This window comes from Arachis hypogaea, chromosome 5, assembly GCF_003086295.3.
Source record: "Arachis hypogaea cultivar Tifrunner chromosome 5, arahy.Tifrunner.gnm2.J5K5, whole genome shotgun sequence".
Taxonomy (NCBI): domain Eukaryota; kingdom Viridiplantae; phylum Streptophyta; class Magnoliopsida; order Fabales; family Fabaceae; genus Arachis; species Arachis hypogaea.
The window spans coordinates 679,849-705,092 of NC_092040.1; the positions used below are offsets into that span (position 1 = coordinate 679,849).

Consider the following 25,244-nt stretch of genomic DNA (forward strand, 5'->3'; position numbering starts at 1 on the left):
ATTATGTAACTTTTATAACATTTCAGAAGTAATTCTATAAAATTGGCTACAATGAAAAATCAAACTTGTTAGATTATAAATAATTCTATTATCTCATATTAAAATTATATATACATATAAATGAGAGAGCCTTAATTTTGGATAGAGTAGCTACTTGACTACTTCAACTTGTACTGCCTTTAACTGTCTTAGATTTGTCAAGTGATCAGTTTAATTAAGTATCGAGAATTTAAATCTCTCTTATACATGCAATAACTCATTGGCCATCCTTCAATAGAAGTTAGATCTACGACAAATTAATCCGAGATGCCATGTGCAACAAAAAAAAAAACTTGTACTACCTTTGATTGTTGACGTGCAATTTTGGTACTAGTTTGAGCTGCAGTACAAGTACAACTCTATCCCAATGATATCTCAATTATTAATGTTGCATGCACAATAAGTATGTAATCCAATTATATCTTATCAATCAATATATATTATATGTATTTAATGATATATAAAAGCTGTTTCATAAACACATTCTCCTTCAGCAAATTTCTGTACAAGAACCAACACCTTTTTTGCCTTTGTTGTTTCCACTTTCCAGGTATGTAACCGTTAACGGAAAGAAATATGAGTCAATTGTTTTTATTTGTATTTATTTATTTCTTGAAGTAGTGAATAGTGATTCAAAAACCAATTGACTTTATACATAGTGGATGATCATAGTGTTTTATCTGATCAGGAACACACTCTTAAGTTTTGGTTTCAAAGATTTTGGAAATTAGGTCCCTTTCTTTTTCACTCTAATCTTTCTCGTTGACCAACTTCTGAATTGTGATACAAGGTCTCTTTTTTATCTGAATTTGCCACATTCATTGTCTGGTACCATTCCTTCTGATAACACAAGAATCTGATCAATTTTGTTTCTCCTTGGATAAATTTTCAGTTTTGATGACATATATGGTTGACTAATATGTCTTAAAGTATATTAACGGTTGAAGTTTATACCAGATTGTTTCTGAAAGAGAGTGTGTTTTGCAGGTTGAATTGAGAGAATGGAACCACAGCAAGAATTAGAGTGGATGGAAGCTCAGAACATTGCAGTAAGTGTGGACCTTGAAGCCGCCGCGAAAAAACAGCTTCAGTTCCTTGCAGCTGTAGATAGGAATCGTCACCTCTATGATGGTTCTGCTCTTGACAGGGCAATCTATAGGTGAACATTCTCTGAATTATATTTATTTGTTTCCCTTGCTGTTTATGGAGTTTCACATCTACCAGCTGTTTGATATTTTTCCTGTGAGAAAGGATTTAACCTTCAAACTCTTGGTTTGCTTGTCTAGTTTAACTCAATGAAAATGCATAACTAGGTACAATGCTTGTTGGCTTCCCTTGCTCGCGAAACATTCTGAGTCTTGGATCTTTGAAGGGCCTTTGGTAGTTCCTCTTGACTGTGAATGGGTTTGGCACTGTCACAAGCTCAACCCGGTAGCGTTTCAGACCAGAAAAATATTTACATGTTCCTGATTGTTTGGTGGAATTGAGATGCTAATGTAATGTTTTGGTTCTGTTCCACAGGTAAGATACAAGTCTGACTGCGAGGAACTTTACGGTCGGATGCTCGACAACTTTGGTGTTGTCTCCACTGTTGAAGGAGTTTGTAGCAGGCAAACTGAAGAAATATGGAATAAAATGTATCCTAATGAGCCCTACAATGTTGATTTGACTAACCTTCTTCCAGAGGATATCTCTGAAAGGATTTCAAGTCTTGCAAAATACACCAAATATGATCTGGTTTCAGCTGCCAAGAGGCAGAGTCCATTCTTTTACCAGGTAATGGAGAATTCGTGTTTTTGTCTATTTCTATTGTCTCAGGTTTTTGAGTAACCACAAATTTAGGAAAATTTTGTCCCAAGATAGAGATGTTTCCCTTGCTTTTTTATATATGTATTCTGTTCGGAACAGATTTATGTCTTCTATTATCTCTATATTTCTGTCATGAGATAGTTACCAAATGAGATTAGTCCACAGGTCACTGGTTGGTCTATTTGTGGTTGAATAACAAGTGGTTTTGGGAATTTTTTTATTTTGTAGTTTCTTTTATTAATGGTCAATTATTGTTCATGGAAAGTTCATAAAATGTTTATCTTCTGAATGGATCCTATATTTCTCCTTTGTGAAAGGTATCAAGACCCCACATGAAAAATGATCTGTTTATCAGGGAAGCCGTGGCCAGGTACAAAGGCTTCCTGTATCTTATCAAGAGCAACAAGGAGAAGGGTATCAAGCGCTTCTGTGTTCCGACTTATGACATCGACCTAATCTGGCACTCTCACCAGTTGCATCCAGCTTCTTATTGTAAAGACCTCAACGAAGCACTTGGAAAAGTACTGGAACATGATGATACAGACTCAGACAGAACTAAAGGAAAGAAACTGGATACTGGTTTTTCTGGAACAACAAAACAGTGGGAAAACACATTTGGTACAAGATATTGGAAGTCTGGAGCAATGTATAGGGGTAATGCTCCATCTCCTATCACAAGTAGCCCTTATTCATCTACCATGATTCGCAAGAAGGTTGTTCCTTCAGATGAAAATCCACATGAAAATTTGCTACAAGATCGGAAAATCGTGGAGGTACTTTATACATGGATATTTCACCTAACTACTTTGTTTAAATAATTAAATTGGCAGAGATTTTGAAACGGGGAAAGCATAAACTCGACCTTAGAATTACGTTCTTGTAGATGTAATTTACGCCTGAATTATTTTTCAGGTTCTGTTAGAGTTTGTTGGGGTTAAAAACTTACCCGAGGGACAAGAAAGAGGTCTTCATGTCATATTTTCCAAATCACAGCCTGATGCATTTCTTAATGCTAAAAGGAGACTAAGTATTTTGTCAGAATCTAAAGAAAAACAAGTTGCATCATTCCAGTGTGAGCCTACAGGGGAGCTACATTTTGAGCTCATGTCACATTCTTCTTCTAGCTTAGCAATTAGAAGATCAGCAAAGACATTGGGATCTTCTTCATTCCCCATGAAAGACTATCTAGACCCAGTTTCACAACTCTCTGTTGAGAAATGGTTGGAGTTGGTGCCAAGTTCTGGTACAATTAGCTCAAAGCCAATCATGTTAAGAGTAGCCATCTCCTTTACTGTCCCAGTTTCTGCTCCATATGTGCTTGAAATGACTCGGTCATCCCCATTTTCGAAAAATGCATGTTTCTTCAATCTTCCTGTTAGGGCTCGCCATGCCAGGAGCTGGACTCATGCCACAGATGAAACTGGCATCACATTCATAAGCCTTCTAATGAGGTACAGTTTAGGAATTACTTGAAAAATAAATGCATGCATTGATTCCTTATGGTTATGCCGCCAATTCGAACAATGCAATCGTTTTTCCATATGATTTCCAATAAAATTTGGTTAGGCAACAAACAATCTTAGTGGTCCCTCTCACTTATTATTATATTGTAGGGATTTGAAGGACTCAGAAAACACAGGAAGTATAGGAAAGGAGGTTGTTGGCCTCATGAATTCTGGTGAAACTCGAGTTCTGGCTAACACAACGGAAGATGGATGGTCTGTTATGAACAACCTCTGGTTGTTTAAGAAAATAAAAAATGATGGTCATCTCTTTGAGCTTATTGGCTCCACGATGGTATGCATTTATTCAAAATCATTTGTTTGTAAAATATATTGGCATGCAGGGAAACTTTAGCGAGGTTTGATCCACGTAATTGACCCTATTTAGTGAAACAAGTCTGCCATACTTTCTTGAGGGCAAACAAAAATTTCATGCTTAAGCGTATCCATTGATTGGGTTACCTCACTCTGATTTACATTATTTCAAGATAGCCTTGTTCAGTGAAGTTGAACGTGGTGATGGATTTGAAATCTATGAGAAACTGATCACTAACTCTTGTGATTTCTGGTACAGGTGAAGCTCTTCCCAGGAAGAAAGCTAGACTATGAAGCTAGGCACCATGGGAAACAAGCAAATGAAACGGGCTTGTTAACCGCAGTCGAATTCTCCACAGAAGATCCTTATGGCAAAGCAGTAGCATTGCTTGACTTGAGATCAAGAATTGTCATGGTACCATATCCTCGTGCTAAGAAGGCACATAATTCAATTTGATTAAATATTCTTCAAGCTACAAGTGCTGAGTGCTCCAAACAATATAAGAAATGTATTATTTATACTTATCCGATTTGGTTCCCACCAGGCACCAACTTGACATACGTCAAACCTATCTTATATGGGTCAGAAACATTATCCCATAAAAGAGTATGCTTTAACTTGACATACGAGAATAAAAAAGTACATATTTTTTATTGCATATAGATGAAATATACTACTATATACACAAGAATGCACATAAAAATGTCCCATTATTTTATATTAACCTCTGTGTGTAAAATTGAACAGGCTAAGGAAAAGTGGATGGTGTTGCCTGGGATCATATTGGCTTTCATTGCTTCTAACATGATGAAGAAAGAAGGGTTTGAAGGCATCATTGCTAAGAGTAAAGATCTGAAGGTGAATGGTTCAGATGAGGCAAAAGATAAGATAGAACTGAAGGGAGTGGACTCAAACATCAATAATGTGTCAAGTGGAAATGCTGCAGGGTTGACAAAAAAGCTTGGAGGCTCAGCTGGAGGCTTTGGGAACAATGAAGTAAAGAGTGGTGGCTGTGGAGGCTGCGGTGATGGTGCTTGTGGTGGAGGGTGTGGAAATATGGTTAGAAGTGGTGGTGGATGTGGTTCTGGTTGTGGCGGAGGCTGTGGAGGAGGGTGTGGAAACATGGTAAAGAGTGGCGGCTGCGGAAGTGGTTGTGGTGCTGGTTGCGGGGGAGGGTGTGGAAGCATTGTAGAGAGTGGTGGCTGCGGAGGTTGTGGTGGCGGTTGTGGTGGTTGCGGTGGAGGGTGTGGTAGCATGGTAAAGAGTGGTGGTTGTGGTGCAGGGGGATGTGGTGGAGGATGTGGAGGTGAGAACATGAATAAGAGTGGTGGGTGTGGCGGTTGTGGTGGTGGTTGCGGTGGTTGTGGTGGTGGTTTTATGGACAGTAATAAGGCAGTGGCTGCATGAACATGAAGCCTGCTTTGGTGATTTGTGAATATCAGCTTTTAATTTCTGTAATTAGCACTATTAATCTCTCGTTAAATAAACATGAGAGAGTTGATGACTAAGAATTTGAAACAAAATTGAACAAGGAATTTGACTAGTAAAATTTCTACTTGTTTCTTGAATCATTACAACTAGTGCTTAGTTGTTATAAAAATTACTATTTTATTATGAAGGCTTGCCTATATAAAGGCTTAATATGTATGTTGTTAATGATCTCTCCATGAATCAAAATACTTAGTGTTTGTTTCAAAAAAATTCTCTCCTTATTATTATGAGTGTTAGTGAGTTTGAGAGATGAAAAATATGATAGCGTCGTTTATATGAGTGAGTGATCCTAGGGCCAATTAAGTGTGGGTATTTTACTTACAATTGGTATCAGAGCTGGTTAATCCAGCGCCTGGTGTTTGAGAGTTTGTGAGGTGTGAGAGAGTTCTCACATAGTTGTTTATTCATAGAGTCAGTATGGCAAACACTTTCAATATTGTGTGGTCCAGTCCCAAGTTAGATGGGAAACTTGATTATAGTTATTGGGAGACTTTGATGTCCACCCATTTGAAGGCCCAGAACCTGTGGAATTTCATTGAACCAAGTTCGCAAGAAGGAGCAGATGCTGCCCAACAAAGGAGAGATCAATTGGCGTTATCTCAAATTCATCAAGGAGCATATTATACGGTATTTGGCAAAATAGCAAATGCCAAAAGTGCAAAGGAAGCATGGAACACGTTGAAGCTGTCATACAAAGACGTAGATAAAGCTCAGAAAGCAAAGCTACAGTCTTTAAGAAGAGAATATGAAAGGTACGAGATGTCTAGCTCATAAACCGTTGAGCAATATTTTACTCATGTTACAGATCTTGTCAATAAGATGAGAGTCTATGGAGAAGATATGCCCGATAGCAAAGTGGTGGAGAAAATTCTTCGCACCATGCCGATGAAGTATGACCATGTGGTGACTACGATACTAGAGTCTCACGATATGGATACTATGACGATTGCAGAGTTGCAAGGAACCATGGAAAGCCACATCAGTAGAATACTGGAGAAGTCAGAAAAATCAACCGAGGAAGCCCTGAAAAGTCGAGTGAATTTCAACAACGTTGCAGAATCAAGCCGTACACAAGAAGGACGAGGTCGAGGTTTTAATTTTCACAGTAGAGGCTGAGGAAGTTTTAGAGGTAGAGGTCGTGGCAATTACAACCAAGGAAGTTACAACAATTTTACACCACCTAATCAAGAAAGAGGTGGAACGAATTTCAGCCCTGTCAACCGAGGAAGAGGTCGAGGCAATTTTTATCAAGAAAGAACCAATTTCAACTGTTTTCATTGTGGAATGTATGGACACAAAGTAGCAGATTGCAGATTCAAAATGGTGAATAACAATCAAGCACACGTTGCAGAAAATCAGCATCAAAACACAAATGATAATCCTGGTACTCAGACTTTATTTTTTACAAGTAATTCATGTGCTGAAGATGAAAATATATGGTACTTGGATAATGCTTGCAGACTTGCAGTAATCATATGTCTAGTAGAAAGGAGTTATTTTCTTTAATAGATGATTCAGTTAAACTATTATTGAAGTTTGGTAATAGTACAAAGATCCCTATTGAAGGAAAAGGGCACATACCAATTAGATTGAAATATGGTTCTCTGAGTTATATTTCTGATGTTTTCTATGCTCCTGAACTTGATTACAATTTACTGAGTATGGGGCAATTATCTGAGAAGGGATATAAGATGATAACTTATCGTGGATATTGCACTATATTTGACAACAATGGAAGGTTCATTGATAAAGCAAAGATGACTTCAAACAGAATATTTCCGTTAAAAATTCAACATGTTAATCCCTCTTGCATGAGTTCTGTGATACTTGATGATAACTGGTTGTGGCATATGCGGTTTGGGCACTTTCATTTTTCTGGCCTAAACTACCTGTCAAGAAAAGGACTTGTTTCTGGTCTACCACGGATTCATATTCCCAATTGTGTTTGTGAGATTTGTCAACTGGGAAAGAAGCACAGAGATCCATTCCCTACAAGAAAGTCTTGGAGAGCTAGAAGATTACTTGAAATTGTGCATTCAGATCTTTGTTCTGTAGAAGTTCCAAGTAATGGTGGTAGCAGGTACTTTATCACTTTTATTGATGATTTTAGTAGATATACATGGGTATACTTTCTGAAGCAAAAATCAGAAGCATGTGATGTCTTTAAGACATTCAAGGCATTTGTCGAAAAACAAAGTGGCTGTAAAATCAAAATTCTCAAAACAGACAGAGGAACAGAATATCTTACATGTTCATAATACTTTAAGCAACACGGAATTCAACACCAACTAACAACTAGATACACTCCTCAACAAAATGGAGTTGCTGAAAGAAAGAATAGAACCATCATGGATATGGTCAGATGCATGCTCAAGTCAAAACAAATGCCTAAAGAGTTTTGGGCAGAAGCAGTCGCAACAGCAGTTCATATTTTAAACAGGTGTCCAACAAAAAGTGTTCGTGATAAAACTCCAGAGGAAGCTTGGAGTGGAAAGCGGCCTTCCATTCATCATTTCAGAGTCTTTGGGTGTATCGCTTATGCCCACGTACCAGATCAATTAAGGAAGAAGTTAGATGACAAAGGCGAGAAGTGTATCTTTATTGGCTATAGCACAGACTCAAAAGCATACAAGTTGTACAATCCAAAAACAAAGAAAGTGATCATCAGCAGAGACGTGACGTTTGACGAGAAAGCCATGTGGGACTGGAACACAAAGACAGAAAAGCAGTCGATTGTAATTTCAAATACATGTGATGATAATGAAGAAAGACAACCAGACACAACTGAACAACCAGAATCATCTAGAAGACCTCAAAGAGAGAGGAGACTACCTGCTAGATTAGCAGATTATGAAGTTGGCAATGACAACAATCCGTCCGATGAAGAAATCATAAACTTTGCTCTATTTTCAGATTGTGAGCCGTTGAACTTTGAAGAAGCCTTTAAAGACAACAATTGGAAGAAAGCAATGGATGAGGAGATTCATGCCATTGAGAAGAATGACACATGGGAGCTGACAGATTTACCAGCAGATAAGAAGCCGATTGGAGTAAAGTGGGTTTACAAGACTAAGTACAAACCTAGTGGTGAAGTTGATCGTTTCAAAGCAAGATTAGTTGCAAAAGGATACAAACAAAAACCAGGTATCGACTACTTTGAAGTATTTGCTCCTGTTGCTAGATTAGATACTATTCGTATGATTATTTCACTCTCGGCTCAAAATAAGTGGAAGATACATCAAATGGATGTTAAGTCTGCATTTCTAAATGGCACTTTAGAAGAAGAAGTGTATGTTGAGCAACCTGTAGGATATGAAGTTCTTGGAAAAGAAGATAAAGTTTATAAATTGAAGAAAGCTTTGTACGGATTAAAGCAAGCACCAAGAGCATGGTACAAGAAGATTGACTCTTATTTCATTGAGAATGGTTTCAGAAGATGTCCGTTTGAGCATACTCTTTATATCAAGTTCGTTGAAAATGGAGATATCTTGATCGTGTGTCTTTATGTTGATGATTTGATCTTTACTGGGAACAATTTGAAGATAATTGCAGAATTCAAGAAGGCTATGATAAAGCACTTTGAAATGACAGATATGGGCTTGATGTCTTACTTTCTTGGCATTGAAGTAGTTCAAAAAGATGGTGGAATTTTCATTTCTCAAAAGAAATATGCAAATGATATTTTGAAGAAATTTCAGATGGAGCACTCAAAACCATTTTCTACTCCAGTCGAAGAGAAGTTCAAATTGTTGAGAGAAGATAAAGGAAGAGCAGTAAATCCCACATACTACAAAAGCTTGATTGGAAGTCTGAGATACTTGACTGCGACTAGACCAGATATTGTGTTTGGAGTTGGTTTGCTTAGCAGATTTATGGAGGAGCCTTGTATCAACCATTTGCAAGCGGTAAAGAGAATTCTTCGATATATCAAAGGTACTTTAAATGATGAAATTTATTATGAGAATACTAATGAAGTAAATCTTGTTGGCTACACTGATAGTGATTAGGCCGAAGATATAGAAACAAGAAAAAGTACTTCATGGTTTGTATTTCATCTTGGTTCTGGTGCAATTTCATGGTCGTCAAAGAAACAACCAGTAGTAGCACTATCTACAGCAGAAGCAGAATATATAGCAGCAGCAAGTTGTGCAACACAAGCAGTTTGGCTAAGAAGAATTCTTGAGGAGTTAAACGAGAAACAAAGTACTCCAACAACAATATTTTGTGATAACAAGTCAGCTATTGCACTTTGCAAAAATCCAGTATTCCATGGAAGATCGAAGCATATTGATATTCGATTTCACAAAATTAGAGAATTGGTGAATGAGAAAGAAGTTTTGATTGAGTACTGTCCCACTGAAGACCAAGTTGCAGATATCTTTACAAAACCGTTGAAAACAGAAGTATTTAACAAGTTGAAGAAGATGCTTGGAATGATAAACTCTACAAGCTTGATTTAAGGGAGGCAATGTTAGATAATTAAATCAAGAATATCTAAGAGAGTAGTACAACTATACCATACTAGAACTATCATGAAATTAGAAGTTACAAGAATTATAAGTGATGAAACTAGAAGCTAGAAAAATCACAAGTCAAACTTTATCTCCTAGTCAAAATTGAAGGCTACAAATCAAGTTGGAAGAATCATGAACAAATTGTACTCATCACCTCCATACTAGAAGAATGATGAATCATGAATTGGAAGCTTTGAGATTGATGACTAAGAATTTGAAACAAAATTGAACAAGGAATTTGACTAGTAAAATTTTTACTTATTTCTTGAATCATTACAACTAGTGCTTAGTTGTTATAAAAATTACTATTTTATTATGAAGGCTTGCCTATATAAAGGCTTCATATTTATGTTGTTAATGATCTCTCCATAAATCAAAATACTTAGTGTTTGTTTCAAAAAAAATTCTCTCCTTATTATTATGAGTGTTAGTGAGTTTGAGAGATGAAAAATATGATAGCGTCGCTTATATGAGTGAGTAATCCTAGGGCCAATTAAGTGTGGGTATTTTACTTACATAAAATTTAAAGATATTCGATTTAGATAGTATAATTTAATCGGATCAAATCGAATCTAATCATTACAAGACAGACAATTGAATTTATTATTATTGCTATAATAAACTAATTTTATTCTAATTTATAATAAAAAATAAATTATTAAACGATTTAATAAAAATGTCCAATAATAACAGCACATGAACTCCTTAAAAAAAAGGGAAAGACATTTTAACACTTTTAGTATAGAATTGGTGTAATATAATATAATATTCTTGTTGTGGAGGTCCTTGTGATGGCTTCCATTTGATCACCATTTGTGATGTGCTTTGCTTCACAACCGAAAGTAATGGATGTCCTGATTTTTCAGGCTACTCTTGATTAAATATGATAATAATACAAATCCTTAATCTCAACTACATATATTGTCATTAAAAATAATAAGTTTAATTATAGAGTCCTAATATATATTAAAATTACTATTAACGAAAATTTATCCCTTTTTTTAATAAATATATTAAAAATGTACATTTTTATATTTTTAATAAAACAAATTTAATTTATAATATTAAGATGTGTCCTTGTAGCACATGTAACATATAAGAGCATATTTAATTAACTCTATAATTTACTATCCCATGCAATAATATATTATTATTATTATTATTATATTAGTGTGACTCAACAATTTCTCCCAATACTAAGATTTAAGAAAGATTATTATTATTATTATTAGAAAAAGGAATCACCTCCCCCATAAAGTTGTCCCCATCATTCACGTTCACGGTATGTTACAAAGTTATTTTCCACATTCCAAATCCAATTCGAATTTCAAAACAATGTAACATAATAGACAATAAAACAAAATAAAATCAGATTAATTAAATGGGACCCACCGACCCAATAATCGATTCATAAGAATTAACTGTTCAATTTTCCACATTACAAATCAAATGACTAGAGAACTTCTGGCATAGGCAGAACCACACCGTGAAGATCACCCAAGTTGGAAAATGGAAACCACTATGTTACAAACACAAACCAACCAAACTAATATAACTACTCAAGTTACCATATTCTAACTGGAAATATATATATCAAACTGCATACTATAGCTTGAACCTTTTTTATTTTATTTTTTTTCTTCTTTTAGTCGGAATAATATCACATGATCAACTGATGAATATGATGGAGGGGTCACAGCAGCACTCATCTAGGAGGCAGCAACAACACAAAGCTGCAAGACTGAGCAGGGAACAAAGAAGGAAAAAACATAAGTTACACAAAAAAAAAAAGATATATAACACTTATTTGTTAGGATTTAATTTCATTTATTTAATGCATTTAATTGAAATACACACTAATTGCTATCCAATTAAAACATTCTCTGATCTTAATCTTCTTGTTCACAGTTTTAGGTTCATCTTATCCTTTGAATAACAAAAATATTATTTGTATGCCAAAAACTGATACTAAAATATTATAAATACATATATAATTATTTATTTTTAATATATATTTATATTTTAATATGTATTTTATAATTTTAGTGTATAAATAACATAATTGTATATTTAATTATTAATAATAAAAGATGGCAGAATATGAAATTGGGAAGCTTACCATCCCTCAAGGAAGCCAGTATTTCTTCTTGGTGGTGGTGCAGCAGCATATTGTGGGGGTGCCATCACTGGAGGACCTTGATAATAACCTACCAACACAACAATTTCCGCCACAAAAGAAATTAAAATCATGCATATATATGGAGAGAAACTAGTGTATATAAAAAATTACTATAGTAAACAAAAAATTAATTACTATAGTAATATAAGAACTAAGAAATGAAAAGGGTACCTCCTTGAGCAGGGTAGGGATATGCATACTTGGGATCACTCATTTCCACCAAAATAATCACAAAGCAAAGAGATTTATTCTGTTACTATGAAACCCAGGTTGCACAATATTTATTTATTTAGCAGAAAGGGACTTGGTTTTTGACTATTAGAACAACATCACATTCTGTCTTCAAATTTGTACTAAATACCTGGGGTAGTCCTTATTTGCAACCTAGCACTTTCTAGAAATACTGTTTTCTTAATTAACAAACAACGTGAAAACTCAGGTGCAGTCGACTTCTCGTGAAGTTGATACCAAAAGTTATTAGATGATTTGACTGATTTGACTAAATTTTTATTTAACGGTTTTTAAATATCAACTTTACATAAAGTTGACTTCATCTGAATTTTTACCAACAAACAATTATATAAAACGTCCCATCTTGACAGGGACACTTCCACGTCAACTATACCTACGTCGCAGCATGTGGTGCCTTGGTGAAATTCATAACGTTCCACATGGCCAATTAATAGCCATAGGATGATAATGTTGTGTGGGAATATTGGAGAGGAACCAAAATTGAATTGAGGATGATTTCTGAAAAAGTGGGACATGTGACCCACATTAGGTGTGACTGTATGAGGATTAAGCAACTAATAAATTAATACCCATGCCGTGCTTATCTTTATTATGACTTTAAGCTGGAAATTAAATCTCATTTACTTAATATTTTTAATAATAAATTATAAATGCATTTGTATATTTGCATATTCTCGAGAATATTTTTATAATTTTTAAAATATCTCCAATATTAATAAAAGATTTATTTGACAAGAAATAGGATATTAGAGTAAACTTACATAGTAATTTTTATTCTTTTGACATAAGAAATATTAAATACCAACTTTTTGAGATTAAAGGAAATAAATTACTTATTAAGAAATTAAAATTTAAAACTTTAAACAAATATAAATATAAAAGTAATATGTTTTTATAGACAATTTTTAAAAATATAGTAAAATTCCTAGAAAAGCTTAAATCGCAGCCTAAGACTTAGAGTTACTTTTGTGATAAAAAGAAAAGGAAGCAATCTAGCAAAGGCCTTATCTTGTGATCTTGTAACACAAATTGGACTACGAATTTCAGATTGAAATTGTGCCCACGTAATCATATCACAATTTTCATCTTATAGGACGATGTATTGCATTTGCTGCCTTTTAATATAATAAACATTTTAGGACAAATCATATTATTTCTTCCTTAATTAATAGATTGTGTTCGTTGAAAATAATATATCAGATAATAACTACATAACGCCAACAATTAAATTAAATTAAATGACAAGCCCATAATATAAAAGGAAATTTGACTTTTTCAACTATGAAGTAGATTGATGATTATATTTGCCGACCAACAATCGCAAACAAGTTTCAGCGTAACTATCAAGTATGAACACACAATTTGGATGACCAATGAAGTATCCGAATTGAGTACAATTTGGTCCTTCAAATTTGATATCCAACTGAAATTGATTCTTAAAATTATAATTGATTTAATTCATATTCTAAAATTTATAATAATAATTTGTATTAGTTTTTAAACTAATTTTTGTAAATGATATATTATTTTTTTATGTTAACTTATCAAGATTTAGATTTTTCGTTTAAATTTTATATAACTGATCTTTATTTATAAGTTTCACTGATTTTCTAAGATTCTTATAAAAATGACCATAATAAGTTTAATTTGAAAATTTTATAAGTTAGTCAAATTTTAAAAATTCTAATAGATCTCGATCATATAGAATATAAGCGAAGAATTCAAAACGCAACAAGTTAATATATTAAATCAACATATCGTCACATCGTTAACGAGAATCAGCTCAAAAATTTATGCTAATTACTATTACAAATTTTGGAATCTAATGTGAGTCTATTAAGATTTTAAAGATTATAGGGTAAAAAACGTATATGAGCCAAGGAGAGTTTAAAATTACCTAAATCAATCAAACAAAATTCTGATACATCATTCTACCAAAGAACAAATTAATGTAATTCGAATTAATACAATTCTAATTAGATTTGTATGTAATTCGAATTGATATAATTCGAATTACTTGAAAGCATTGGGTAATTCGAATCAATATGTCACGAATTATAAACTTAGAGTTCGAATTGTATCAATTCGAATTAGTAGGGAGACGTGCTTTGAAGGGAGTTCGAATCAAGTTGATTCGAATTACTCCCTTTTCGTAACAACTTCTAATAAATTTTTTTAATAAATTTATTTAAATTATACTACAAAAAATATTTTATTCTATGTAAAATAATTTTAAAAAATGGCTTAAAAATGTTAGGAGTACTATAAAAATTTGTAATGTTCTAATGACTTAGGTACTCAAATTTTAAATAAAGTACTCTACATAGTCAATAATAATTTAGAAATTAAAAAAAAATATTTTATTTCATACAAAACAATTAAAAATATATTTTATTTATTTTTCCACACATATTTCCTGTCATTATATTGCCATTGGAATTCTCATATATTTCTAATTTCTCAACCTAACCTTCACAAATTCTAACACAATCTTCATATAATTTTACTTGAGATATGTGTCTCATATTTTGTGATTTGTATAAGTGAGTCAATATATATAAATGGGTAATAGACGTATCAGTACAAGTTTTATTATTGACTAATGATAACTCTATTTATATTAATATAGAGTAAATCAAATAAATATTTAAATTATTGGTCTCTAAAATTTGAAAAAAAAATATTATTCTTTGTTATAAATATGTTTATTATATTTTTTTTAATTTTTAAAAGCTGTTTTACCAAACATAATTATAGTACTTGTGCTTATTAAAAACTATTTTTAATGAGATTTTTACCAAACGCAAGTGTTGTAGCTTTTAAAAAGTCGTCTTTTAAAAGACAACTTTCATAAGCTACTCTTAAAAAGTAAAAGCTTTACCAAACCAAGCCTTATTCAAATTATACGGTGAGCAATTCGAATTTTATACAATACTCTTCTGCCCATTCTTGATAGCTCATGAATATTTTTTAATAAATTTATTTAAATTATACCACAAAAAAATATTTTATTGTATGCAAAATAATTTAAAAAATATTTTTTAAGCTATTTTTTTAAAATTATTTTGCATTGGATAAAATATTTTTTTAGTATAATTTAAATAAATTAATTAAAAAATTTTATTAGAATTTGTTACGAAAAGGGAGTAATTCGAATTATATCGTTTCGAATTACTACTAGTTTCGAAAATAGAGTAATTCGAATCAACTTGATTCGAACTCCCTTTAAAGCACGTCTCCCTACTAATTCGAATTGATACAATTCGAACTCTAAGTTTATAATTCGTGACATATTAATTCGAATTACGTGTTGTCAATGCTTTCAAGTAATTCAAATTATATCAATTCGAATTACATACAAATTTAATTCAAATTGTATTAATTCGAATTACATTAATTTGTTCTTTGGTAGAATGATGTATCGAAATTTTGTTTGGCTGATTTAAGTAATTTTAAACTCCCCTTGGCTTATATACATTTTTTACCCATTAAATTAAATCTAATCTTAAAATTTAAAAACCAAATTGAATATTAATTCGAAGTAATTCCCACGATATACTTCTGCAATTCGCATTCTTCAACATATTCTCGCTGCTGCGCTGCCATGTTGGATGGATCAAAATCATTTGTCTCATTTTTCTTGTCCTTTTATAGTCTCAATTATAAATTCATGCGGTAATTGAGCCTTTTTTTTTTTAAGTATTAAACACATTGTCTTATCCTTAGGGTTAGGGGTTAAGTACATGGATATTTATTGATAGGATGTGTTGGACTCACCAACTCCACAAAATCAAATTGCATAAATCAATTGCTTGCTTATGTATTCGGGTTTGTGCAATCTCCATATAGTAGTATTTGTAGTCTCTATTAAGGGAAGGTCCAATTCCAATTTCCAACTACTCCAAACAGTGCCTTAAAGAATTTATATACATTGACAGGAGAAAAATCAAATCCTTGAAATGAGGACCATGAATCCAAGACCTGAATTCTAACTACTTATACCAACTCCAACTTGGCTTAGTTGTTACAGTTCCTATCCATTAAAAAGTAACCAATCTTTAATGTTCATCAAAAGTTATTCATGTCCAAATTTATTAGAGGACTGTTACATGTACTGGGAACACATCCTCTATATTTTTTTTGTCTCAACTGATTACAAAGTGATATTTCACCTTACAACTTCTCTAACAATTTTTTTTTGTTCCACTTAAAAAAAATAGTACAAATATCAGTTTTCAAGAAATTTATTATAGCATTGATAGACATTTATATTTGTGTGACATGTCATCAATAAATTTACACAATTGACATGTCATCAATAATTCAATACATTTCAATTGAAAAAGTGTGCTCAACATCCCCCAGGCTCAAAATGTGATTTCCCAGGGGCAATATCTTTTTTCCTTGTTCATCTGCAAAGCTCAAGTGTTCACAAGGATCCACCAAAACGCTTGTTTCAGTAGATTCGTAAGTAGTAGTGTGCACTCGACTGAATCCGACCAGCTGTGCTTCCGGCGAGCCTTCGAACACTTTTGGCCCTCTAGAGAACAACAGCACAACATGGCTTCCATCCAACTCACCAAGGTTCGTCACAGAAATGTGCACCGAGAAACTCAATGAGCTGCAACTTTGCAACTCATCGACTCGAACATAATCAACTTTGTAATCTGCTTTCATTAACTGACTTAATAAACTCTTTCTGGAGTTATGTTTGATAGTTTTAGACAAACTTAGTTTACTTGGAGCTGATAAGAACTTGTACGAGTAATCACTGTAACTTAGGCCATGCCCAAATCCGTATACTCTACTTCCAGTATAAAATCGGTAGGTCCTTCCCGGATATCCACGAGAAGGATCAGCTCGCATGCTCATGTCAGTCATGGGAACGTTGGTAAACGACTCTGGGTACCAAGTCACCGGCAACCTTCCAGCTGCATCAAAACAAATTTCATACTCAAAGACATCGCCTTTGAGAATTAACCAACAGCAATTGTAGATTTATAGTCATCCATACTTAAAAATGAATATAATAAATTTTTTTATTGAATTTAGAAATTTATTAGATTATAGTATTGAAATATAAATTTTTTATAATTTAATTTAATTTATTTTTTGTTGTATAATTGTTAAAAAAGATATTAATAATTTGAATAACTATTTAAAAAATTTAAATTAAAAATAAGATAAGATAAATTTTTGATAAGATAAGATTTAATAAGATAAACTTTTGATAAGATAAACTCATACTATATATATGTATGTATAACAATAGTAAAAAATCACAATTTGTTCCCTTATCTCTAAATACAATTTTTTGTGAGCAAGGATTAATTTTTGCTGAATGCGCATAGCACCTTGGTACTATTAGAAGAAGAAAAGTTTTTATCGATAATTAAAGGTCTTCAGGTATTTTGTATCTAATTTATATTGTTTGGCTAGAATTTTAGAATTTACTTTATTACTTGTGCTCTATTATGAATACATTGTATTCCTTTTCCCTAGTCAGTGATCAGTGTTCAAAGTGTGAAAAACGAAAACAGTGAGAATGAAGTATGAGGGAAAGAACCCCAAGGCGATGATCTCGGGAAAGGTCCGCAAGTTATATAAGAGAATGCTTTTAGAGACGAAGAAAAGCCGGGAATCGGCCAGCGGATTCAGCGGAACGTCTAAGAAGGGAGGCCACGGCGGAAAGTACACGTGGATCGGCGGCCAAGACTACTGGCAGATGGAGATTGGCCCGGTGGCTCTGGATGCCAAAGATCCAAACTTCGACGATCCAGAGGACGTATGATCGGGAACGTCGGATGCATTTTGTAATCATCTTTCAGTGTCACTGTTTATGCTTTCTATTAAACTTAATTTAGTTTAACCTATCATTTGATATTATTTTTATTATTGATTTAATTTAACACTAAGGTGTCTTTGGTTTAACGGTTCGAGCATCAAACACTAAATACGCGGTTTAGTTTTTTTTTTTTTTTTTCAAAATTTCAATTATTTTTCTAAAAACAAAGATGATTCTGCTTCTACCTTTCAATTTATGTTTACATAAAGTTAAAAATCCTAATTTTTAGATTCCTTTTACATTAACATTAACTCATTTTTTATTAAAATTAATTTTACAAAATTAATTTTATATAATTTTTTGTTTACAAATTTTAATCTAGATTGTTTAGCTTTTCAGTAGGTTTAAGCTAAGTTCGTGTGTGTTTGGATTACAGTTTGTAAACGGATTTTGATAAGAAGTAAGTTTGTGTTAAAATGATCTATGTTTGGTAATTTTTGTATCAAAATTGATTATAGTAAAATAAATGTTGTTTGACTTATACCATTTAAAATCACTTTTAGATAAAAAATTACTAAAATAGACCTTAACTTAAATAATTTTTTTATATTATCCTATCATTTTAATTTAGATATTTAAATTAATGTTATTAGTTAATTTTATAATAAAATTAATATTTACTTACTAAAATAAAAATAACATATAAAAATAGACAAAATATATTTTTAAATAAAAATAAAAAAATATAAATTTTAGATATATATATATATATATATATATAAGAATATTTAATTAAATATGTTACATTTTTTAAGTATTAACGTAAGAATGTTATTCTCAATAATCTTATTCTTAATATTAATTTGGAATCAAACGTTTATGATTTTATTATTATTTATGATTAATTTTTTATTTAATTTATTTTTTTAATAGAATCATAATCTATATTATAAAAAATTACACTAAAACATAGTATACGAGAATTATAATTATAAAAAAGAATACTAAAAATAATTAAAAAAATTAAATATTTATTTTATAGTAATTGAAACAAATCTGAAAGTTCTTAGATGATCTTTTTATATAGTATATTTTTAGTATTTTTAATACTTTTTTTTAGTATGTTATAATCTTTTACTATTATTATTTACAGTTATTTTTTTATTTAATTTACTTTACCTAATAGAATTAATAAATCATATTATAAAAAGATAATAACAAACATAATACGGCACAGTCATTTCAAATTCTTGTGACTCATAGCATTCACAAATGAAAATAAGCAGGTAACACTGTTGACATCCTTATTGTCTATTCACACTCTCAATGGAATGATCGATTCCTGAATTTCCCTCAATTACATATTTCTTTCATTCAAGTCAAAATTTAGTCAAGCTCTTCCAAATCAGTTAACATTGAATCAAGAATAATTTAGAAACTTGCAACTAAACACGGTATTCATTTATATTTTATAGATATAACAGTACATACCTGGATTGACCACTCCAAATATAATTTCGGCTAGTGCTTTTCCACCAGCTTCCCCAGGGTATCCAACCCAAAGAATACTTCCAATTTGCTGATTTCTTTCCGCGAAAGAGACATCAAGTGGTCCTCCACCTGTAAGAACAAGAATCACTGGGCTTTTACTAACAGCGGCAATGGTTGATACAAGGTCCATCTGTCTACCAGGCAAGATTAGACTAACACGGTCATGATCCTCTGTCTCTTGAGCCATGTCAAGGCCAGCAAATATAACAACAAAATCAGCCTTTTTGGCAGTCTCAAGAGCCTCAGCAAAACCATCATCAGAATTGCATGATACATTATGGCAACCAGGAGCATATGAAATCCTCTTAGAAAACTCTCCAAGTCCATCATATAGGCTTTTTGAGGAGCAAGGAATTCCTACGATTTAAACACAAGAAAATATGGTTCAGCAACAGCAGGATCCTCCAAACGATAGAGAAGCACGCATAGCATCAATCATGTTCAAAGGTTCTGTTTGGATTGTATTGCAAGACACAAATACGGAGACAAATAGAAAGAAAATGTTTGGAAGGAGAGACAAAGACAAATATAAAAAGATTTTGTCTCAATTAGGATTAATAGACTCTATATAGCATATAATCCCATCACTTGAACAAATATAAAACAAATGAAACAATCAAAATTGAGAATTTATAATGCTCGGGTACAAAAATCATACCTGAGTAGCCACCTCCTAATTTGTCTGAAACTGCCATAGGGCCAATGACAGCCAAGGAGGCATCATTATTCTGATCCAAGGGAAGGAACTTCTTATCATTCTTCAGCAGTACAATACCCTGCCTTGCCGCTTCAAGTGCCAGTGTTAAGTGCTGTGGGGTGCAAACATCCTGTGGCCCTAGTTTGCCGAATGGTCCTCTACTTGGGTCTCCATCAAATAACCCAAGACGCATTTGAACAGAAAAAAGATTAAAAAGTGCTCTGTCTATATCTTCCTCTTTCACCTTTCCTTGCTCAACGGCAGATTCAGTATGCCGAAGCATATATGTTCCACAATTAATATCCACACCTAAAATTTAACCGATGAAATAAATATTTAGGAAAACTATCTATTAACCAATACACATGAAATGACAAACAAATACCAGCTTTGAGAACATCAGCAACAGCATCCTCCTCGGATTTCACATATTTCTGATACTCAAAAACAGTGGCCACAGCATCACAATCTGAGGTAATATACCTACACTAAATAGTCAAAACTCAAAACCACCATCCATAATAACCAAGAAAACTGCTCTTAATTCATTACTATAATTTTTCAATCAAATTAGTTCATAAGTTGCTCAAAGGAGCCTTACCCTTTAAATCCCCACTTGTATCTAGCCAGTCCCAAGAGATCTGCATCAGCACAAGCAGGAACTCCATTAACTGCATTGTAGGAACACATCAAGCAGCTCGCTTTCCCTTTCTGAATGCATCCACGAAACGGGGGCTGATAGGTGTCCTCCAAATCCTGCTTTGAAACCTACAAACACAACCAAGCAGAACCATTTTCACCCAAAAGCATGCCAATCCTGCAATCCGATTCCACCCACAACAACAAATCATTTTCCCTACTATTCACAAATACTTTATTTATATTCATGTATGCATATTTGCATCAAACACTATATTACCTTCAACTTCCTATTGTGACAAATCTTTTCATAAAATTGCCGTATTTAGGCATCATACTGTGTTATATTAAATACTCGCATTCGTATTTGTGCAACATAGCCATTTCCCCCTTAGGAAAAACTCAGCTATACAACTCAAATAATGGCATTATATGCTATCATAAACCATGTATGTTGGTTTAAATCTAACTCATTCTTAAGTTAAGTGTTTTACCTATAATTTAGCATTATCTCTCTTTTCCTCCTCCTATTGGATCAATCCACCCTAACACAATACAGATTGCAGAACTAACCAATTAACCAAAAGAAGAAAAGGGTTACCACAGCATTGAAGTTATATCTGGAGAACTGGTGCCACATATCCAAATCGTAAGCAGTGAAATGCTTGCAACAAGCAGACACCATAAGCCTAGCATCATCATCATCACCACCATCACCTAACAAACTCTTCTCCCCCAAGACCACCTCATTCCCAATCATTCCAGCGCCACCTTGCAACCCTTTCACAAACTCAACTCCATAAGCAGAAGCCACCATGGGATCCTCCCCTGGAGTCTCCTGCCCCCTCCCCCACCTTGGATCCCTAAAAATGTTAATGTTTGGTGCCCAGAAAGTCAACCCAGCCTGCCCAACATTATACATGGCCCTGGCCTCCACAGCCACGGCGGCGGCGATGAGGGACCAGAGCGTCCGGTTGAAGGACGCGGCGGAGACGATGACCTGGGGAAACGACGTGGCGGAGTTAACAACACCGTTGAAAGTGACGCCGGGGCCGTTGGTGGCGAGGCCGTGGAGGGACTCTGACCACCACTCATAGCGGGGGATGCCGAGTGTGGGGACGGAGGAGGCGTTGTCGGAGAGAAGTGAGATTTTCTCGGAAAGTGTGAGTAGGGAAGTGAGGATGGTGGCTCTGGCGGGGATGGAGAGGGAGGTGTTGCAGAATGGGTAGTGAGAGTGGTATGGTGGCTTGCACGGGTAATCTAGTGCAAGTGGGTTCGGCGTGGTTGATTGAAGAAGCAGGAGGAGGATGAAGTAGAAAAGATAAAACCTCCATTCATGGCGATGCTCATCTTGGGAGAACCACACAATCACTGTCATTTGCTTTTGACTTGTTTCTGTTTCTCCAATGTCAGTCAACATTTTTTGGTTTTTTTAAAGGAAAAGTATTATCTACTAACTTATCTTTAATAATAATTAATTATTATATTTTAAATATATATAAAGAGATATATTTAAAAAATATTTTTATTATATATAATTATAAATAAAAATTGATAATAATTCTTTTGCATCCTAATCTGGGCTCCAAGCCGACCAAGCGCAACCAAATTCCTATCAAGATTATTGGGCCTGCTGTTGTACAAGAGAGTGCAGACCCAAAACAAATAAACATGAAAATACCCAAAGATAGTAAAAATGAAAAAAAATAATATATAGACATACACTGCACTCAACTATATGGATGTGATCTAGTAGTAGTAAGCTCATAAACGTCTTACCTCCAGTCCAAAAACTCAAAAACATGTTAGACTAAATTTGGAACCCAAAAAAAAACTGTTAAAAAAGAGGACTTACGTCATCAGTGGGAGATTGATATAACTTGACAGCTCAAAAAAAAAAAAATCGGCATCTTATCTTTGTCTTCGATCTTGTGTTTCGGTTTCTTCAAATAATGTTAAAATGTTGTGATACCTAAAATTGGAGTTATCCCATCCATCTGATAAAAAAAAATTAAGTATGAATGAGGGAATATATTCTCTTCACATTTTTCTATTGAAAAATACAAATCCCTCTAATAGATTCTCCATAATTGGAAACCACATTTATTCCTTCTCACAGGTCCAGATACCTCAATTTTTTTCTTTATCCAAATTCCATGTCCATTTTTTGCATGCTTCATTGCTTCCACCAAGGTTCTGCATATTCCTCTTGGAATCTTTCATAATTTATATTCTTATATATTGTACGTTGTAAGGAATCCTGACCCAAGACTCAAGAAGAAACATATTTATGTGCCTATTTTTCTACTTAGATGGATAATGGCATAAGTTATAGTGTTATACTAACACATTATTCCGATCCATATAGAACAAACAATATTATCAAATTAATTATGGTAAATTTGAGTCCAAGATGCTACATTTAATTAAGAGGACCTACATCACATCTCATTTTACCACTATTATTGATTTTTTAATTTCTTATTATTAGTTTAACTTTAGACTTTTCCACAATTACCTTGATCTATTTTAACGAAAGAGAACTTATATACATGGCCGTACATAATTCATGTTGGATGCAAATGCAAGTAATTAAGCTGTCAAAGTCAATTGATCATGATCTCTCATCTTGAAATTAATATTGTGTAATGTAACATCACGTTCTCAAGATTTGCTTAAGAAATTAATTTGGCATGTGAATTTTTTTTATATATTACTTGTTTTGGACTGGAAAATAAAGGAGGAAGAAATTAGTATTTTTGGTAACTATATAAAATTAAGTAGATTATGGCGTATTAGTGTACTAATAATCAATGGAAGGAAAGGTGAGTGAGTGTGATTACACTGAACCATAAGAGATTGATTAAATTTCAAAACCCATAAATACCACTATTTCCATGGTGTGAATTGTGAAATGAATAAGTGATCATGATTTCTTTGAATTGCGATATATCACATCAGCCTTCAACAAATAAAACAAATTAAAATGATAGCTAAATACAAAATCACACACACTTGCATTGGCTTTTGCTTTTAGCAAAATAATGTGTGTCTAGTTGCATTGTGTGAACATTGGTAAACATTGTTGAAAATCAACACTAAAGTTCTAACTAATTCCAAGCAAGTTGGATGAAATCATAAGCTACGACAAGATAATTAATTGATTATTATTATTGTTATTATTTCGCTTTGTAGGAGCATTTTCAAGTGTTTCTTGTGGCCACTTGTTGTATCACCTCTTTGGTTCATTCTCCACAGTAGTTCACACAAAAGAGAATCATCCCCAAGTAGTGAAAAATATAATAACTAAGCATTGACTTCTTAAAAGTTTAATAATGAAGACTAAATCCCCATTTTAGTTATTGAGATTCACGCAATTACTTATTTTGGTGCTTGAAATTTAAAATTATGTATATTGATCCTACAGATTTAAGTTCAGGCACCAATGTGGTTCATCGACTCTTTCTGGCAATGACTAGACAAACAGAATGCTAAGATGGCATCCTCCTTGCCACGTTAGATGATGATTAACCGACTTTGTTTATCCTTGACACCTAAAGAAGTTGGAAATGTCGTTGCTTTGTATATGAAGGGAGAAGAAATGATGGAGACCCAAAATAAAACATTTTTTTTCTTCTCTACCTCCATTATTCTTCATTTTTGACTTGTTTGGGCGCCAAGAGTAAACGACGTCGTTTACTCATCATCCAGCGTGGCAGGGAGAGTGCCATCTTAGTACTCTGTTTGCCTAATCATCGCCGGAAAGAGTCGAAGGACCATATTGGTACCCGAACTTGAATCTGGAGGACTAGTATAGGTAATTTTGAATTTTGAGAACCAAATTGAGTAATCGCGTGAATCTGAGGGGTCAAAATGGGAATTTAGCCAGGGTTAACTTCTTTGAATTATTTATCCATCTGTGTAGAAATTTAATATATTGATCCTTAAAAATAATATGTATACACTAAAGTCAGACACTAAAATAAATAATTATGTATTTATATAATATATGTGTTATTTAACTCATTTTTATTATATATATTATATTTTAACATATTATTTCATACTAATAACTAATTTTAATGATAAATTAATTTTAACATATATATATATATATATAGAATGACTTATTCAATTATGAGAGTTGTTAGAGAGTTTGTTATTCTCTCTCTCATATGTACTGAAGGCTTAAAGCTAACATATATGTGATGGTATAAGTACTCAGTGTATGATTGAATAATATGCAATATACAGGTTGTTTAGTTTTCTTCAATTACAAGTTATCTTTTTTGTTTCTATGTCACATGCTCTTTACTGCATAAATTTATTTTTCGTTTCAATTTCTATTACTTTTGAAACTCTTATATGATATCAAGAGCCATTGATCATCCTTGGCCTTCAATATGGAGATCTCATTATCTAATTCCACTATTATGAAGATTTTTTCTTTCATCAAGTCCAATAAAACAA

At 33.1% G+C, this 25,244-nt stretch overlaps 2 protein-coding genes and 1 long non-coding RNA gene across 3 annotated transcripts; 1 reads left to right on the plus strand and 2 right to left on the minus strand.

The window, feature by feature from the left end:
• The first annotated feature begins 371 nt into the window (after window positions 1-371).
• Window positions 372-6,963, plus strand: LOC112799989 (glycine-rich domain-containing protein 1-like). The gene is made up of 9 exons (XM_025842013.3): window positions 372-589; window positions 1,027-1,198; window positions 1,353-1,470; window positions 1,561-1,815; window positions 2,166-2,621; window positions 2,761-3,299; window positions 3,462-3,645; window positions 3,925-4,080; window positions 4,414-6,963. The coding sequence occupies exons 2-9, from the start codon at window positions 1,041-1,043 to the stop codon at window positions 5,071-5,073; spliced, it is 2,526 nt and encodes an 841-aa protein (XP_025697798.1). The 5' UTR covers window positions 372-589; window positions 1,027-1,040; the 3' UTR covers window positions 5,074-6,963.
• Window positions 6,964-11,044: 4,081 nt separating this feature from the next.
• Window positions 11,045-13,191, minus strand: LOC112799990 (uncharacterized). The gene is made up of 3 exons (XR_003201288.3): window positions 12,022-13,191; window positions 11,791-11,878; window positions 11,045-11,412 (listed from the first exon to the last, which is right to left on the minus strand). It is a non-coding gene; the product is annotated as an uncharacterized lncRNA (long non-coding RNA).
• Window positions 13,192-16,159: 2,968 nt separating this feature from the next.
• On the minus strand, window positions 16,160-22,246 carry LOC112799991 (probable beta-D-xylosidase 6). The gene is made up of 6 exons (XM_025842015.3): window positions 21,376-22,246; window positions 20,737-20,903; window positions 20,521-20,618; window positions 20,097-20,444; window positions 19,379-19,795; window positions 16,160-17,033 (listed from the first exon to the last, which is right to left on the minus strand). Exons 1-6 carry the CDS (start codon window positions 22,192-22,194, stop codon window positions 16,426-16,428), a joined length of 2,457 nt encoding a protein of 818 aa, XP_025697800.2. The 5' UTR covers window positions 22,195-22,246; the 3' UTR covers window positions 16,160-16,425.
• Window positions 22,247-25,244: the final 2,998 nt, after the last annotated feature.